The 18,500-nt window shown below is 43.9% G+C and overlaps 1 protein-coding gene across 2 annotated transcripts; it reads right to left on the bottom strand.

Annotated features, from left to right (window-relative positions):
• Nucleotides 1-4,159: 4,159 nt before the first annotated feature.
• ZNF789 (zinc finger protein 789) lies at nt 4,160-18,500 on the bottom strand. Of its 2 annotated transcripts, none has more exons than XM_045541352.1 (5): nt 18,417-18,500; nt 12,550-12,627; nt 9,415-9,541; nt 6,782-6,895; nt 4,160-5,277 (listed from the first exon to the last, which is right to left on the bottom strand). In XM_045541352.1, the coding sequence occupies exons 2-5, from the start codon at nt 12,580-12,582 to the stop codon at nt 4,265-4,267; spliced, it is 1,287 nt and encodes a 428-aa protein (XP_045397308.1). In that variant the 5' UTR covers nt 12,583-12,627; nt 18,417-18,500; the 3' UTR covers nt 4,160-4,264. The 2 variants fall into 2 exon arrangements, with proteins under 2 accessions (XP_045397308.1, XP_045397309.1); XM_045541353.1 differs by having other exon boundaries at nt 18,290-18,419.

Here is an 18,500-nt window from a genome sequence, read left to right as displayed (position 1 = left end):
TGACCTATTTTGTTTAATTGTCCAGAACTACATTCTTTGGCGTTTAGAGTATTTCAGTCAATCATGGATCATATTTCCTCAGGTATCTCATACCAGATAGGTTCAGTGTGACTTGGGTCTCAATACATATTCTGATAGTATTTCAGTAAACAGGAATGAGGAAGTAGGGAACTCTCCAAAAGATGACCTGGTGCCAGGTAAAAGACTTCTGATGGTAAGAGCAAGGCTGACATGTGACAGGCTTCTGTCCTTGTCATCTGCACTCTTCTGACATCTACTTTTGGGCCAAATCTTGCCCACTACCATTACTTCCTGAAGAATTCATTTTAGTCACTTAGAATTGCCTCTTTCCTTAGATGGTGGAGAGGATTCCCACTACTTCATAATCCTCAAAACTCCTGGTAAAGTTCAGTACATACAAGAGACACTATATTTTTTTACTTTTTAAAAAGTTAATTTTGTGACCTAGAGCTATAATTTGGGGGGAAATAAAGGAAAAAATATAATTTTGCAAACTCTCTCTTTCCCTTTATAGGAGTCTAGGAGTTCAGTTTTGTAATTTGATTTGTTTTAAAAGAAACAAAAATCCCCACCCCAGTACACACACTTAATTCTTCTCATTGCATCCATTTCACAGATTATTGAATAGGGTCCTTCACCTGAAAACTTTTGTTTGTTATATGGTCATCACTAAACCTTTCACTAAATTGTGTTTGGGCACTTGTGATGTCAGACAGTCTTAAACATGTCTTCTGCAGAGGCTGCTTCCTGTGTGGGACTGAGGAAGTGCTCCTGCAGGACTTCCTTGGGGATGTTCCAGAAGGGGACACTGGGCACAGAAGCAGCAATATTCACTGACATTATCTAATACTCTGTTCATAAAAATGCATTGATGTACATTTCTTTGTTTGAATTCCAAGCATCCCTCTGAGGTAAGTAGGAACCTACATCATCCCCATTTACAAAGCAAGAAACTGAGGGTCATGTTTGACACTTTACAGTAGGGTGATCTCACTGCTTCTGTAGTAAATGCAAGCTTTCCCCCGCCGCCGCCGAGTGTGTGGTTCCCACCCCACGATTCACGTACTGACTCTCGTCCCTGTCTTCCTTGCCCCCTGCTCCTGCTGGGGCCTCTGCAGTGATGAACTCTGGAGCCCAGAAGTGGTGATGGAAATCAGTGGGTGCACACACACCCTCATGGCCAGAAATACAAGCTCTGAGTTGAAAACTTGATTGTTCCTTAATGTCCCAGCACTGCCTTTTCCCATCCTCCAACCAGAAACAAGGTGGCTAAGGGGTTGGCTTTCTTATCCCTGTTGGGTTTAACTTTAGACACACAACTATTTTCTGGAAGAACTCAGGTTAGAGCATCAATCTATCTTATTACCTTTCCATTTCTGCACATTGATAACAAGTATTACATCCCAATTCTTTTAGAACCTTAATTCTTTTAATCAAGGAAATATAAGCACATTATTGGATATTTGGAAGAATGATAGAAGGAAAAAATTACTCAATCCCTACACCTTCATCTACTTGTTATTGGCATTATTGGATAGTTCTGGGTTTTTTCCATGTTTTTTGTGGTTTTTTTTTTTTTTTTTTTTTTGCTTTTTAATTTTTACTCCAAAGTTCTACATGCCACATATTTTTAAATAATAAAAATCAGTGCATTTATATCATTAAATTTAACATTGTTTTAAGGATCTAACATAAGGTCTTCATACTCTACTCCTAATAGCCACATCATTCTCCATCAAGTGAATGTAATTACATTCCTTTTATTGGATATTTCTAATTTTTTATTGTACACAATGCTGTAGTGAATATCTTAATGAATGCAATTTTAGCATAATTTAGATTGTTCCCCAGAATCTAAGGCTAGACACCCAGAAGTAGAATTTCTCAGTGAGGGAACTATTCTATGGCTGTAAGTACACATTCCTATTTGCTTTCCTTGCCTAGTATTAACTTTTTCCCTAAATGTACAAAAACAAAAACCAACTCCATTGCCTTCCAGAACTCACCCCCTCTGACCTCAGACATGGTAGAATAGTGGTACATGTTCTTGCCTGTGACTGTCCTTATAGCCAGCAGAAGGGAATTGTGAGAAGGCTGGGTAGGTGCATTGAGGCTTTAGGGTGTCCTGCTGAGAACTTTTAACTGAGATGGTATCGAGAGCACTGGGCTGAGGGTGAGCAGATGTGTCCATGGTTTCAGCTCCAGCAGGCCAGGAGCTATATCATTTTGGAAAAGAAGACTGGGACCTGGTAGTTATATAATTTTGTTTCTGTGCCTCCAGTTCTTAGCTCTATTATTTTATAGCATTTCTCATGTAGGAACCCAAGGAGATAAAAACCTTGTAAAGGATCCCAGTGTTTTCCCCAAGCATACCAGGGTTATTTGCCTAAGGTCATATACCTAATCAGTGACAGTCATATATATTAATATAACCTGGCACAGGGCACTGATCCTAGTTCTTTTATTATAAGAACTCCACAAACATACAATGCCCTGTCTTCTCTGCATTTTTAGTTTCCCCCTATCTTTCTCTTCCTCTTCTACCTCTGCTACAGACGTTTACTGTTGCCTATGTACTATATGAATTTTTCACATCTCCATGTGGAATATACCTTTGGTCAAAGTGCTCCCTCTGCTTGGATTCCCCATTCCCCAGCCCCTAAACCACCAAATCAACAAAGGAAAAACTCCACTCATAAAACAGTTATAAAATACTGCTTCTCAATCATTCTACCCCAAAATATTTGCTGAACTATTGCACTGTCTTACTCCAATAGGGCTGCTACAACAAAATACCTTAGACTTGGTAAGTTATAAAAAAACAAGTTTATTGCTTACAGTTCTGGAGGCTGGGAAGTCCAAGATCAAGGTACTAGGAGATTCCATGTCTGGTGAGGGCTGGCTCTCTGCCTCAAGGATGCTGTGTCCTCACATGGAGGACAAGGGAACTCACTACAGCCTCTTCTATAAGGTCACTACTACCATTCCTGAAGGTGAATCACTTTCCAAAGGCCCATCTCCTAATACTATCACATTGGGTATTAGGTTCCAACATATGAATTTGGGGGTGGGGACACTAACATTCAGACCATAGCCAACACTACCTTTAGGCTTACCATGCAAACTGTTACATACAATGAATGTGCATATGCCATCTCTGACCCCTAGATTGTAAAGGGTGTCTCATGTCTGTTCATGCTAATATAACAAAATACTGTACACTGGGGACTTGAACAACAGACATGTATTTTCTCACAGTTCTGGAGGCTAGAAATCTAAGATCCAGCCGGGCGTGGTGACTCACAACTGTAATCCTAGCACTCTGGGAGGCCAAGGCAGGAGGATTGCTTGAGCTCAGGAGTTCGAGACCAGCCTGAGCAAGAACGAGACCCCGTCTCTACTAAAAATAGAACAGAAATTAGCCAAACAACTAAAAATAGAAAAAATTAGCCAGGCATGGTGGCATGTGCCTGTAGTCCCAGCTAGCCGGGAGGCTGAGGCAGGAGGATGGCTTGAGCCTAGGAGTTTGAGGTTGCTGTGAGCTAGGCTGATGCCATGGCACTCTAGCCCAGGCAAGAGAGTGAGACTCTGTCTCAAAAAAAAAAAAAAAAAAAATTCCAATCACTGGCTGGTTGAGAGCTGCTCCCAGGAAGTGTTACTACCCGACAGGCCAAGAGGTACAGACACTGCAAGGCAGATGAAACCTACAGGAAGGGGTAAGGCCGGAGGGACATGGGCAGGGCACCCACAGAGTGCTACAAACACTGACTTGGACTCTTACTAGAATCTACTAGCACATTAATTTTACTTTATGGATAAATTTTAGCAATTCTTCCTCCACCACTTACTAGCGAGTAGCCCTTAGTTTGTTTGTCTTAAGTCTATGCATTAGCAGGTCATTTTTCTATGAAACCCAGGAAAGGCATTCTTAAGTTGTTCACAATGCATGAAATGGTCGCCAGCCTGGAGGACTACAAGGTAAAGCTTCTATGCCTCCCTTCTACCTTAACTAGACTGGGGAGAACGAGGGTATGGAGGGTTCCAGAGAGAGCAGACACAACAGCCTATTAACATTTTCTATTAAGTAATTCTTGGCTACAGCAGAACTTTGGCTACAAAAAGAGGGTCCCCAAAGAAAAACCATTTCATTTCTGTTTATTGCATTTCATGAAACAATCAAGTTATACACACTTGCAGTACATGGTAAGTCCTAGTCTTTAAATGGTATCAGTTCCAGCTAATATCATGTAGACATCTGTCCTTTGTGAGTGCTCTGATGCTTAATAAAGCTTGTGTGCCACTTGAAAGATTTTCCACATATGTCACATCTAAAGGGTCTGCTTCCAGTATGAATAACCTGATGTCGAAAAAGATTCCTCTTAAAACTAAAAGTTTTTCCACATTCTCCACATTGAAAGAATTCCTCCTTTGTGTGGGTTCTTTGATGCTGAATGAGATCCATATTCCGGCCAAAGGACTGTCCACATTCACTGCATTTATGGGTGTTCGGTTTACTGTGAATTTGTTGATGGCACATAAGCGTTGAATGCCGACCAAAGGCTTTTCCACACTCAAGGCATTCGTGGGGTTTTTCTCCACTATGGATTAACTGATGTCGAATAAGGGTTGAATTCTGACTAAATGTTTTTTCACATTCACTACATTTGTAGGGTTTTTCTTTGGTATGAATCCGCCTATGTTCAACAAGATACGCGAGCTGACGGAAACACTTTCCACAGTCAGGACATTTATACGGCTTGCTTTGCAGGTGACACTGCTTATGGACGATAAGAGCTGATCGCTGTTTGAAGGCTTGCCCACACACGTTACACTCAAAGGGATTCTCGAAAAAGTGAATTCTTTGATGTTGATCAAACCACGCCTTACGCCTAATGACTTTTCCACATTCACTGCATTCATAAGATTTTGCTCTTGTAAAAATTTGCTCGTGCCTCAAGAGCAAAGATCTTTGATCGAAGCGTTTCCCATCACCATCATATCTGCCCTGCTTCCACCCTACTTGAGCATTCTGATCTTGAAGAAGGTCAAGGTTTTGAAGGAAGCCCTTGTTGTAGTCAACACCACCGGTAGGAAGGGCAAGCCTGCAACTGTCCACAACTTCTTTACATTTGTGCAACTTTTCTGAAAGTTTCTTGGCCGTTTCCTGCATCACCACTGACATCTCACATGACTCTAAATCTTCGGAAACTTTCTGCTTTGGAGTTAATATTGTCATCTCATACCTGGCTTCAGAACCTTACAAATAGCAAGAAAAGATGTAAATGACCTGTTCACTGCAGAGGAAAAAAGGAAAAGCACCTACTGTTAGGATATAAGATAATCAAATGAAGCTAAGAAGTGCTCACTTGTTTACATCCTCAGACGCAAGAGGCCCCAATTCTCAATTTCGGACGACTGTCCACTATCATAATAAAAAGAGCTCTTGGCGTCAACAAACCCACGGAAAATGAACGAGAGTATGTGGCATACAAAGTGAGAGAACAAACCCATCACCATTATTGAAAAAACAACTTACTCTAGGTACTCAGGTGGGTCACATAAATGTTGGAGAGGTAGCATCTTATGCTCTAAGATGCATGTTTTTTTTGTTGTTGTTTTTTTTTTTTGAGACAGAGTCTCACTTTGTTGCCCGGGCTAGAGTGAGTGCCGTGGCGTCAGCCTAGCTCACAGCAACCTCAAACTCCTGGGCTTAAGCAATCCTACTGCCTCAGCCTCTTGAGTAGCTGGGACTACAGGCATGCGCCACCATGCCCAGCTAATTTTTTCTATATATATTTTTAGTTGTCCAGATAATTTCTATTTTTAGTAGAGACAGGGTCTTGCTCAGGCTGGTCTCGAACTCCTGACCTCGAGCGATCCACCCGCCTCGGCCTCCCAGAGGGCTAGGATTATAGGCGTGAGCCACCGCGCCCGGCCTAAGATGCATGTTTTTAATATTTCTGGGTGAAACAAGGCCTTAAAAATGAAGAAAGTATAGGATAGAACAGAAAAAGAACCAGAAGGAGGTAGAGCCAAAGCCAACTGACTAGCTCAATGGGTGTCAACCAGGCATGATTTTGTCCCCTGAGGTTTTGACAGTATCTGGAGACATGTTCGGTTGTCACAACTGGGGGTTTCTACTGGCATCGAGTGGTTGAAGGCCAGGGATGCTGCTAAACATCTCACAATGCAAAGGACAGATCCCCCACCCCCAGGAATCAATCAGCCCACAATGTCACTAGTGTCCAGGTTGAGAAAACTTAGAGGAGAGGGATGTGAAAAACACTTGAAGCAGCATCAGGACATAGTAAGTACGAAAATGTAGATGTGTCAAGAAATACTGAGGGAAAATGAAAAGCAAAATGAAGCAAGGGAAGAAGAGACAGCAGAGAGAAAGGATAAGTAAAGAGGGAAGAACAAAGGAGCATCTAGGTGGCCTCAGAGCTGTCACTTGGAAAACACGAGAACAGCTGCCTCAGAAGCACTTTATCCTGCAGGAGAGAGAGGATGAGCTTCGCAGGTGTGAAGTCCAATCCCACTGTCCACTCCTAACCGTGTGAGAGATGTCTTCGTCTTTCAGTTGCTTCCTCAGGGAAGGGGGGTGCTGATCTTCCTCCCACCCTCACAAGGCAGCAGGGATGAAGAATGGGATCACACAAGCCCAACCCCTGGCTCAGTATCTGGCCCACAGCAGGACTCCGTGAACATGACTGCCCTTCCTCTTCCTGACTCCACCTGCCTGGGTCTCTTCCTCACCCACCTGGGCAAGCACTACTGGAAGCCTTCCTATTCCCAGCTCTCGGCAGATCCGGGATCCAGGGCTCGTCCCACTGCTCCAGCTGACAGATCACCTCAGGTTTGGGACACTGAAATCCTACTCAGGCGGAAGTAAATGGGATGTGGCTGTTAGTGAGTTACAGGGAGATGTCCCAGGGCTCAGGGGCAAGCAGAGATAAGGGCAATAATCAAAAGGGCAGGTGAGAACAGAAATCGACACAGTCTTTGTAGTTATTTGGCAATCTTTACTGAAAGCCTGAACAATGTTCATACCCTTGGATATGGTCATTTCACTCTTGGAAATACAGCCTAAGGAACAATTGGGACAAAGACGAACATATCAGAGATGTTCAGCACAGTGTCCTAACAGCGTAAAACTGGAAGTAAACACAATGTCAATAGGGAATGAGGAAATCAAATGTGGCACATTAATACGATGAAGGCTTAAGTATTAGGTAGATAATAAAAATCATTGTGTTCAAATATTTATCAAAATAGGAAAATGCTCCCTGTATATTTTAAAGCAGACTACAAAACTCATGGATAGCATGATTGAAATTTTTTCAAAAACTATGTGTATATATATGTATGTGTGTATAAGTTAGTAAATACAGTTTGAGCATCCCTAATCCAAAATTCTGAAATCTGTAATGTTCCAAAAACTAAAAGCTTTTGAGCACTGACATGACACCGCATTTGGAAAGTTCCATATCTGACCTCATATGGTCACCTGCAGTCAAAATGCAGGTGTACAACACACAGTTGATTCAGCATCCCCAAAGGAAAAACAGTTACTTCCAAGCTAAGTGTTTAAAAGTATATATGAAACATAAATGAATTTGTTGTTCAGACTTGGGTCAGATCCCCAAGTTATCTCATTACATATATCCAAATATTCCAAAATCTAAAAGAATCTAAAATCTAAGAAAATCCAAAATCAAAACACTCTGGTCCCAAGCATTTTGGATAAGGGATGCTCAACCTATAAGTAAGGAGACACAGAGGTGATTAGGAAAAAGTAAACCAAAATGTAAACAGGAGATATTCCTGGGCAGTGGTCCTCTGGGTGACTTTTATTAACTATTCACTGATAATATTTTCCAAAATTTCTATAACGAGCATTACTACTTTTAGCACTAGTAACATTTCTAAAGGAGTGCAGTGATATAGTAAAAGAAGCACTCTCAAATGCTACTATTTGATATCCAAAATAGCACAAATTTTGTTAAAAAAAAATCACTTAATAATCCATAAAGATTAAACTGCCGTACCCTTTAAATCCAAAATTCCAGTTTTGGAAATACATCTTGGGAAATAATCAGAAATTCATATAAATATTTACAGTCAGAAACACCCACTGGAACATTGTAATATAGCAAATGATAAACAAACCAACAAACAAAAACGAAGCCAAGCTGAATGTCCCCCAATGAGAAAACAATGAAATAATATTATGGATCATACAATGGAGTTATATTATGATCATTTACTTTATCTGTGGGAAAATGCTGATGCAATAATGTTAAGTTTAAAGCAAATAACAGAATTACACAGACTATGCTCAGCTACTTTTGTAAAAGCATAGGGGGAAAAAAAGACTGGAAGGAAATATCCAGAATATTAACAGTGGTACCCCTGAACATTTCCCCCTTCCATTCATAGTTTTCCATACCTTCCATGTATTCAAGAATGCTCTTATGATACTTTTAATTTATTTTTTCATGTCCTGAGGACACTTGAGCATTTTGTAATGCTTATAAAAGGAAAATTAACATTAAAAAAAATCTAGAAGTGAGTGGATGATCACACAACAGATGATCAAGACTCTGCCAAGAGTGTCAGTGTGGAGATCAAACATGGAGCCCCAGAAAGAAATCTATTAATATTTAATGAAACAACTCCCACAATGGGAAACTCTGCAGCAGACTAAGACAAAGGAAGCTCCTAGAAAGATGGAAACAGTGAAGGTTCAGAAATGAAGTCAGTTTAAAATCATTTTCTGGGCACTTGCTAGTCTTGCAAACAGGAAGTTACCCATTTCCAGAGAGAAGAAAGAAAAAGACTTTCAAAAGCATGAGAAGTGAGCCTTTGGAACCTAAATGGCCCATAATCTTTTCAACTCCTAGAGGTCTTAAAGATGTGGAAGATGGGGTGGGAGTGGAAAACAGAGTAAGTGCTTCTGACCCCTAACACAAAACACAACTATTCAGTGTCCCCAATCCCTTATCTGAAACCCCTTGGGGCCAGATGTGTTTCAGGACTCAGAATTTTTCCAGACTTCAGAAAGGTGACTTGGTGTATATATTTCATAGAATGTACCATCCCCTATAGGGTTTGGAGCTGAGCCCATAATCACACGCACTGTATTTCTGAGGCTAGGTACATACATATGCACACTAAGGTGGAAAAATAAGGACAATAAATTGTTTCCTATGGGATGAAATCAGGTTTCACTGGCAGGTGACTTCAGGTCAGGGTTTGTAGCCAAGTGAGTTATGAAAAAGCTCCTGGCTTTCACAGCCTTTTCTGATTCTGGAAATGCAGATAAGGGACTAAGGACTTGTGCAAACACTCAGAACACACAGACAAAGCCCTGTCTTCAAGCCGAGTCATTACCCAACAAGATCATGTTCCTGTAGTTCTCCAGCATCACATCTCTGTAGAGGTCCTTTTGAGCCCAGTCAAGGTGGCCCCACTCCTCTCTGGTGAAGTACATCGCCACATCCTCAAATGATAGCAACTCCTGAAAAATTGGCTGATAATTGTAACTGCAATTCTCACAATAACTTGTGAGTGATGATTTTTATTCCACAAGTGAGGAAACTGAGGTTTGGGTACAGTGGCCCGGCCAAGGCCACTCAATTCATAAGGAATAGATACAGGGCTCCACTCAGGCCTGCTGGCCCTGAGCCCAGACATGTTGTGTTTTCCATTCCACAGGGTCAACACACTTGTCCGCCACAGGGCCAGATGGTAAAGATTTTGGGCTTTTCAGGCCATTTGGTCTCTGCTGCAACTCCTCAAGTCTGCTGTTGTAGCACAAAAGCAGCCATACTCATTAGGTAAGTGAATGGGCATGGCTGTGTTCCAATAAAACTTCGCCAGCAGGTCCAGGGCAGCTTGCTGACCCCTGTTTCATACAATCGCACCAATAATCTACTTCTTCTGCCCCAGGTTCCCTCAGGAAACAGACAAGGTCACTGCGGACAGATTATTATGCCGGCTATTTACAAGGGGATGCACAGGCTCCATGGATGTCAACAAGGAATATGGAGGCAGCAGGTGCTGGCTGTCCTGGGGAAGCATCACCCACCAGGTGTGCAGGGGTGGGATAGGGACCGGGGGTTGGAATCCAGAAAGCTGTTGGAGCAGGAGCAGGACTAGAGCTAGGGCTGTAGAGGATGCGGCTACCCCCATGCTACTGCCTGCCAGGGAGGGAGCTGTGGGAACAGACACCCAACCTCAATTTCCTCCAGGCCCCTGGCCCCCTGCCCCCATCCTCTGATCCCTCCGTCCCATTGCCAAGGGCCAACCAGGAGCCAGAAGTCAAGGGAGCCCATCACTGGTGAATATAAATGACACAGACCAAAGTGCAGGAGTGGAGGGCACAACCAGAGCGGGTAAACAGACGTCTCAGCACAGTGCACGTGGTAGGAGTTTACATCTGCAATTAACTGTGCAGTCCACTCCTGTGGGCTTATGCTAGAAGGTGCCTCATCCTCACTCCCAGGACACAGCAGCCCCTGGAGCAGAGAGGCCCAAGGGCTGTCCACCACACTGCCTGCTCTCACAAGACACCACGTGGGTTCACAGAGGACATGTGCAGGCAAAGAGCAAATATTCTCTATGAATAAGTGATCAGGAATGGAAATTCCCACCCCCGTCCTGAGAAGCTTCACTTAGCTCCCCTATGAACAGACACGTGAATTTCTCAACCTATACACCCTTTCTTTCCCCCCATCAAACCTGAGTTCTACAGCTTCGGTTTCAGTCCGTTTCTCATCACTGTCCTGAACGTCCCTCCTTTGCCAGAGCTGTCCTGCAGTGTCCTCCAGCTGCCCTAGTCAACCATCTGCATTCCCTGCACCTATATCAAGGTTAACAAGCACTGGGGAATCAAATGGCTTCATCTGCCAAACAGTCATCTCTACACATTTGTAACGGAGCCCTGCAGGTTCCTCAAAAATTCTTTCTCTTACAGTCCTCACACTGGTATTCTACACCTTCATCATTCTCTTTCCTTCAATAAACATTTACTGAGCACCATAAGTTGCTAGCCTTCATGCTATATGCCAGTAATAAAATGAACAAAGGCTACAGCTCCTGCTGAGGCCACAGAATACTGCTACTCAGGTTGTGCACTGCTCAATTCTAGAGGACCTCATTTCCATCAAATCTCTATGAATGGGGCCTCCAGAGTCTTAGGTAGCACACACTCTTCAACTCCTCTCCTCTCCCACCACACTCCCCTAGACAATACACAAATGTTTACCCATCCCTTTTGTCTCCTCCCTTAGAGGAAGAAGGTCCCCTTCTCCTAGAAATCGCTCTTCCTCTGCCTCCGACTCCATTTTCTCCATCTCCTCCAGGATCTTACTCCAACTACGATGACTCTTCTTTGTCTGTATCTGTACCCTCATTCCCCTGTCCATGGGCTCCTTCTTAGCCAGGAAAAATGCTAAAATCTCTCCTATCTTTGTAACGATGTCCCTGCCCCTTACTTCTCCTCGTTCCCACCCTCTTTCCTTCCGTTATGGACCCACCTCTGGAAAGAACACCACACACTCACCTCCCAACCACTCCACACCCCACCGTCCAGCTTATACCTCCACCTTTTCTTAGAAGCTGTTCTTCTAAGCCCCCCAGAGACCACCTATTCAGGAACACAGGGAAGGGGACGGCAGAGAAGGCTGCACAGAGGAGATGATTTTGGAGTTGAGTCTTACAACATGGGTGGGTGGAGAGTACAGGATGCACAGGAGGGTGGAATGGAAGATCACTGGCTCTTCCCGCCAGCAGACTCTCTGGCTGTCAGGGAAAGGTGGTGGAGCTTCATGTTGCCCCAGAGCACGTGGCCTCCCGGGAGCAGCACTGGCAAGCTGCTGCAGCCCAACCCCAGCCTGTCCCCAACTGTCTCTCACAACAGCTGCTGCTACGGCTTCCTAACCTCTCACCTTCCTGTCAAACTCAGCCTCTTCTAATCACCCTCCTTAATGCTACAAATTCAATAACTGACCTTCCATTGTCCCCTGTATTATAAGAAGTTCTTTACATATCCCCTTCCCCAATCAGACTGTAATCTCCTTCAGGTAAGAGTCCATCTCCCAGCCCCTAAGACAGTACCTGGAGAATACAGTGGCAGGTACACAGTAATGCTCACTGACACAAAATGAGCAACTATGGCGGTGATAGCTCCAAATTACAGCATGCCGAAATGCAACTAGACTCTATGGAAAGGGCTGCACATGCTGCATTTCATTTAATCCTCACAGCTCCTGGTGTCAGGCACTCTCATGATCCCATTTTACAGACAAGGTAATGGTAGCCGGAGTGCTCATGTAACCCACTCAAGGGAACACATGGAAACTAGAGCCTGGACTTGAACCTACCTGACTCCGGAGTTTAAGCTCTTTACATCACACGTTCTAAGAAGGAAAATTCCCCCAACTGATAAAGGTGGCTCAACCTGAGCAAACGAGTTGTTCAGCAGCAGTGAGTATACTGAGAAGCAGAGGAGGAACCACAGCTCACCTTCCACCTGGCTGTCGGGAACACAGCTTCCATGGCCCGGTCTTTGGCAAGGGGTAGGATCCAGGCTGCCGGGCTGGGCTAGAGGAAGAAAAAGATAACCGGTAAGGCCAGCCCTCACTGAAGCCCTCTCACTGGGCAGACCGGGGACCAGGAGTTCCAGTGGGGCCCACAGGCAAAACTTACTTAATACAAAGTCACTCTGTCTCGTGTTGGAACATGTGATGAAATGAATGAGCCACTACAATAGTCTTCTAGGAATTTCTAAAGCTTTACCTTGGGAACCTGTGGCGCTATCCTCCCCACCCCTCCTCCCCAGAGCATGTCCTGCAGCACCTCACTGAGAGACCACATACACAAGGGACAACAGGAGACCACACATAAAAATAGAACTCTGATCTACAACCTGCAGCCACCAGCTCTGGAAGCCAAACCACGGCCTCTGCAGCCATGGGCCCCAAATGAGGACTTGGTCAGTAACTGCCAGCTTCACCCAAATTTTTGCCCTCCAGCCCCCTTCTACTTAGAACCAACAGGACAAAGTCAAATATGCTCCCCTGTCAATCACACAGGATGCCCCCCTTCTGGTTCACCTAGGTAATCCAGCCAGCTTCCCCAAGCCAAAAACCTCCAAACAGGACACACCGAGCCTTCCCTTTTTTCACTATTTTTTCTTCTGCCTGCCGTTGAGTATCTGCCAAGCACAGTGATGACGGCCAACTCCCTTGATATAGGGAGCTCTGACACTGCCGAAAATATTCAAAAGCTGGTGCCACAGGCCCGGAAAGGCCTTGTGCAAGCTCGGCAAAGTCCCCTGAAGGCCAGGGGTCTCTCCGCAGCGGCTCCCCCGCAGCCCCCACTCCTCCCAGCCCACTAGTTTCTTTCTCCCCAAACCTGCTGGCGCCTCCGACACTCCGCCACGCCGCCCCCACCCGCGGCAGCCCCGGGGCTGCGCCCCCCTCTTGGGTTCCTGGGCCCGATCGGGGCTCTGTCCGGGCGGCGCCGCTCCGCTAGTCCCCACCAGAAAGGGACTTACCAAGCCTTGCAACAGCAGCCTGGGGAACAACCCACCACTCTGCATGAAGATCATCTAGCACCAGCTTGGACTGTGACAATCACAGGGGAACAGGAAAACACAGAACAGCTGCACGACAGGCTCTCAGTGCATCCACCTCTCCACTGCGGGGTCAATCTTCCAAAATACATCACAAAAGCGCCATCTAGGGACCTCTCCTTCTCACTAAGGAGGAGAGTTCCCAGCAAAGGAGAACAGGTGCACCACAAGCCTATCTGCCCTGAGCTCAAAAAAGAGGTTTCAGATGAGAAGAAACCAGGAAAAGAACTCTGGCAACATGAAAAAACAAGACAGTTGGACACCCCCAAAGGATCACAATCGATCTACAGAAATGGACGTCAACCAAAAGGAAATTATCAAAATGCCAGAAAACAAATTCAGAACATGGATGACAAATACGATGAATGGGATTGAAGAGAAAGTTGAAAACCAACACAAAGAAACCAAAATTAATTTCAGTACGTGAAAAAAAATGGAAAAGTTGCTAAAGAGATAGACAACAAAAGAAAGGATATAACAGAACTGAAAGAAATGAAAGAGACATTTAGGGTATTTCAAAATACAGCAGAAAGCTTCAACAACAAGCCAGACCAAGCAGAAGAAAGAATCTCAGAGCTTAAAGACAAGGCTCTCCAACTAACCCAGTCAGTCAAAGATGCAGAAAAAAGAATAAATAATGAATAATTACTCAGAGAAATATGGGACTAAGTGAAGCGAACCAATATATGAATTATAGTTATCCCTGAGGGAGAAGAAAAAGCAAAGTACATGGAAAACCTATTCAAGGGAAATACTGAGGAAAACTTCCCTGGTATCACCAGATTCAGATATCCAGATACAAGATGGTCATCAAACACTAGAAAGATTCACACCAAATAGGACATCTTCAAGACACAGTCATCAACTTGGCCAAGGTCAAAATGAAGGAGAAAATTTTACAAGCAGGAAGATTAAAGCAACAACTGACCTACAAAGGAAAATCTACCAGGCTAATAGCAGAGTTCTCAGCAGAAACCTTACAAGCCAGAAGGTTGCAGTGAGCTATGAGGATACCGCCGCACTCTAGGCCAGGTGACAGAGTGAGACCCGGTCTCAAAAAAAAAAAAAAAAAAAAGCTGGAGAAATAAAGACTTTTTCAGGCAAGCAAACACTAAGGGAATTTCTCACTCCTAGACCTGCCCTACAGGAAATACTTAGAACTGCCTTATACATGGAAGAGCACAATAAATACCCACCAATGTAAAACTCCCCAAAGTTAAATCTCACAGCTCTTGTAAAACAATAGCACACGAGGGAAAACAAAACAAGGTATCATCCAACACGATGAACAGTATCCCACATAACAGTACTAACACTGAACATGAAGGTCTTGGTGTCCCACTTAAAAGACACAGACAGGCTGAAGGGATGAAAAAACACACGCCAAGCTTTCTCCAACAAACACACCTAACTCACAAGGACTTGCACAGACTCAAGGTAACATTTCTATATATTAATTACAGTCAAGCTGAGAGTCAAATCAAGGACTCAATACCATTTACAATACCTACAGAGAAAATAAAATACCTAGGAATGTACTTAACCAAGGAGGTGAAAGATCTCTAGAAGGAGAACTACCAAACACTGATGAAAGAAATCACAGATGATAAAAACAAATGAGACTTAATTAAACAAAAAAGGTTCTGCACAGCAAAGGAAATAACCAACAGAGTAAATAGACAACCTATACAAGGGGAGTAAATTTTGCAAACTATACATCCAATAAAGGGCTAATATCCAGAATCTACAAAGAATTCAAACAAATAAGAAAAAAACGAACAACCCCATTATAAAGTGGGCAAAACACATGAACAGAAGTTTTTCAAAAGAAAATAGAGAAATAGCCTACAAACATATGAAAAAATGTTCAACATCATTAATCGTCAGGGAAATGCAAATTAAAACCACAATGAGATATCACTTTACCCCTATCAGAATCACCATCATTGAAAAGTCAAAAAACAATAGATGCTGGCATGGATGCAGAAAAAGGAATCCTTATACACTCTTGATGGGACTGCAAATTAGTACAACTTCTATGGAAAACAGTATGGCGATTCCTCGGAGAAATAAATGTAGACTTTACCATTTGATCCAGCAATTCCACTGCTGGGTATATCCCTGAAGGAAAAGAAGTCATTTTATCAAAAAGATACCTGCACCGGAAACAGCACAACTCACAATTGCAAAGATGTGGAATCAACCTAAGTACCCATCAATTCATGAGTGGATTAAGAAAATGCGATATATATGTATATATATATATATATACACACACACACACACACACACACACACATACCATGGAGTACTACTCAGCCATAAAAGGGAATGAAATGTCTTTTGCAGCAATTTGGATAGAACTGGAGACCATTATCCTAAGTGAAGTATCTCAGGAATGGAAAAACAAACATCACATGTAGTCTCTAATAATTGGGAGCTAAACGATGGCACACATGGGCCAAAGAAACATAAAGGTCACTGGAAACCAAGAATGGGGGAGGGGAGATGGGAGAAAGGGTAAAAACTTTCCTATTGGCTACAATGAACACTATTCTGGTGATGGGGACACTAATAGCCCTGACTTGGCGGGTGTGACTTGGAGGGTGCAGTGGCTCACGCCTATAATCCTAGCACTTTGGGAGGCCGAGGTGGGAGGATGACTTGAGCAAGACCAGCCTGAGCAAGAGCAAGATCCTGGCTCTTCTAAAAACAGAAAAAATTAGCCAGGCATGGTGGCACATGCCTGTAGTCCCAGGTACTTGGTAGCCTGAGGCAGGAGGATCACTTGAGCCCAGGAGTTTGAGGTTGCTGTGAGCTATGACGACACCACTGCTACACTCTAGCCAGGCGATAGAGTGAAATCCCATCTAAAGAAAAGAAAAAGAAACAGAGAGAGAAAGAAAAGAGAGATAGAAATAAAAAAAAGCAAGAAAAGAAAAGAAAAACTCTGACAGAGCCAGGGAAGGCCATGAAGACAGGGTTTTCAAGCCTGTATGACTCATAACAGAAACTGTCATAATAGAATGAAAAACCCACAACTTTGCACAAAGGCCATCACAACTTTATACAAAAAATACTTTTCCAAGGATATATACCCAGCAACTGCCTGTCCAACCTCTGACTGGCATCACCTTTGTTACTGATCTTTGTAGCCAAGGATAATTATTTCAAAACAATTATATAATCCTCCTTATTTTTTCCTTTGCCTCCCTTAATACACACATAGTTTACTATGGCATGCGAAATCCCAATACAATGCTCTGTTCCCAAATATTTTCCTCTTTTGGAAAGCCTCTGTCTCTTATTTAGGTTGACAGGGAGTACACAAGGGATGAGATACAGATGATTTTCATTTTTTTAATGTGTTTTTCTGTATTTTCCTAATTCTACAATGAACTTCATTTTACTCTCATCAAGCAAATAAACTCACCTACACAATAAATAGGTTTTATCTTTTCTTCCCATTGTCACTGGAGCCATCAGTTTAGCCTGGCCTGAAGACACGAATCTCCACACTTGATTCCCCTACCCAAGCCTAGCTAGCCATTTAGCTCTCCAGGAAGTAAGGTCATTTCGGTTAGTACCATAGGCTATTTCTTTGTTTTTCTAAATCTACTACTACGTATTCCCTGCTCCCACTGCGATCTCTACGCACTAACAAGCCCCCTCTACATGTGTTTTGGGGTCCCTCAAACACCCTCTAGTTTGGTCATTTGCTGGAAGGACTCACCAGATTTGACAGCAGTAACAATAACAGACTTGCTTTCTCACTAAGGATGAATCTTTATGTAAATTCATTTTAATGAAAGCCTCTCACACGCAGTTCACCTTCCCTGGAAACACTGTTCAAAAGACTCCCTCCCTCTTAAGCAAAGAGGCACTTCAAAAACTGTCCTGATCAATGGCTCCAAGGTTGGGACACAGGCCTCCTTTCTTTCATTCTCTAAACGGTATTTATTGAGTATCTACTGTGAAGACCGTGCGTTTGGAAGTCAGACTTGTTAATGAAAAATCACACGGAGGCCACGTTTGTGTATATCCCTAGGCCAAACCATCACAGCCACGGAACACAAAATATCCTGATTTCATCAAAATGTTGTTCTGACCAGGAAGGAAGCTGCAGCTTTTTTCTTGTCCACATGATAAAAGTGAACCAATTAGCCACAGACGAAAAGCTTGCACAGCTCTCCTTTTACTAAAAGGAATGGAAGTTTATAATAGCCAATTATCGCTGCACTTCCTCATTATGGTTTATAAGCTGCGTTGTAACAGCTCACCAGCTGTTCCTTTGTATGCACAATAAACTCTTAAAACGTTGATGTGATGTGATTTTAACTAAAATGCTATTTCACAACGGTGTGAACACCTTAAACTTATATCACCTCATCTCGTTTTCCCCTATAACAAAACCAAACAATAGCGTAACCCAGCCGTTCATCCTTCGGACTTTGTTCCTCCTCGCTGCTGAAGACCTGACACCGCCGAAAGTATTCAAAAGCTGGTGCCACAGGCCCCGAAGGGCCTCGTGCAAGCTCGGCAAAGTCCCCTGAAGGCCAGGGGTATCTCCGCGGCGGCTCCCCCGCGGCCCCCACTCCTCCCAGCCCACTAGTTTCTTTCTCCCCAAACCTGCTGGCGCCTCCGACACTCCGCCGCGCCGCCTCCACCCGCGGCAGCCCCGGGGCTGCGCTCCCCTCTCAGGTTCCCGGGCCTGATCGGGGCTCTGTCCGGGCGGCGCCGCTCCGCTAGTCCCCACCTGAAGAAAGGGATCGATCCCCGGCTCCGCCTCCCGGGCGTCCTCTGAGCCTCTCGCCGGCCCCGGGGGCGCGCGCCGAGCAGA

The sequence above is a fragment of the Lemur catta genome, chromosome 2 (assembly GCF_020740605.2).
Source record: "Lemur catta isolate mLemCat1 chromosome 2, mLemCat1.pri, whole genome shotgun sequence".
Classification (NCBI taxonomy): Eukaryota; Metazoa; Chordata; class Mammalia; order Primates; family Lemuridae; genus Lemur; species Lemur catta.
This window is presented reverse-complemented; position numbering and strand designations above follow the sequence as displayed.

Excerpts from the sequence above, each read along its gene's own strand:
- ZNF789 (XM_045541352.1), bottom strand. The coding sequence starts at position 12,582 with ATGGAAGCTGTGTTCCCGACAGCCAGGTGGAAG. Across the intron at positions 6,896-9,414 it reads CAGGAACATGATCTTGTTGG|GATTTCAGTGTCCCAAACCT; the intron begins GTAATGACTCGG and ends CCGCCTGAGTAG. Across the intron at positions 5,278-6,781 it reads TTCCAGTAGTGCTTGCCCAG|GTTCTGAAGCCAGGTATGAG; the intron begins GTGGGTGAGGAA and ends GCTATTTGTAAG.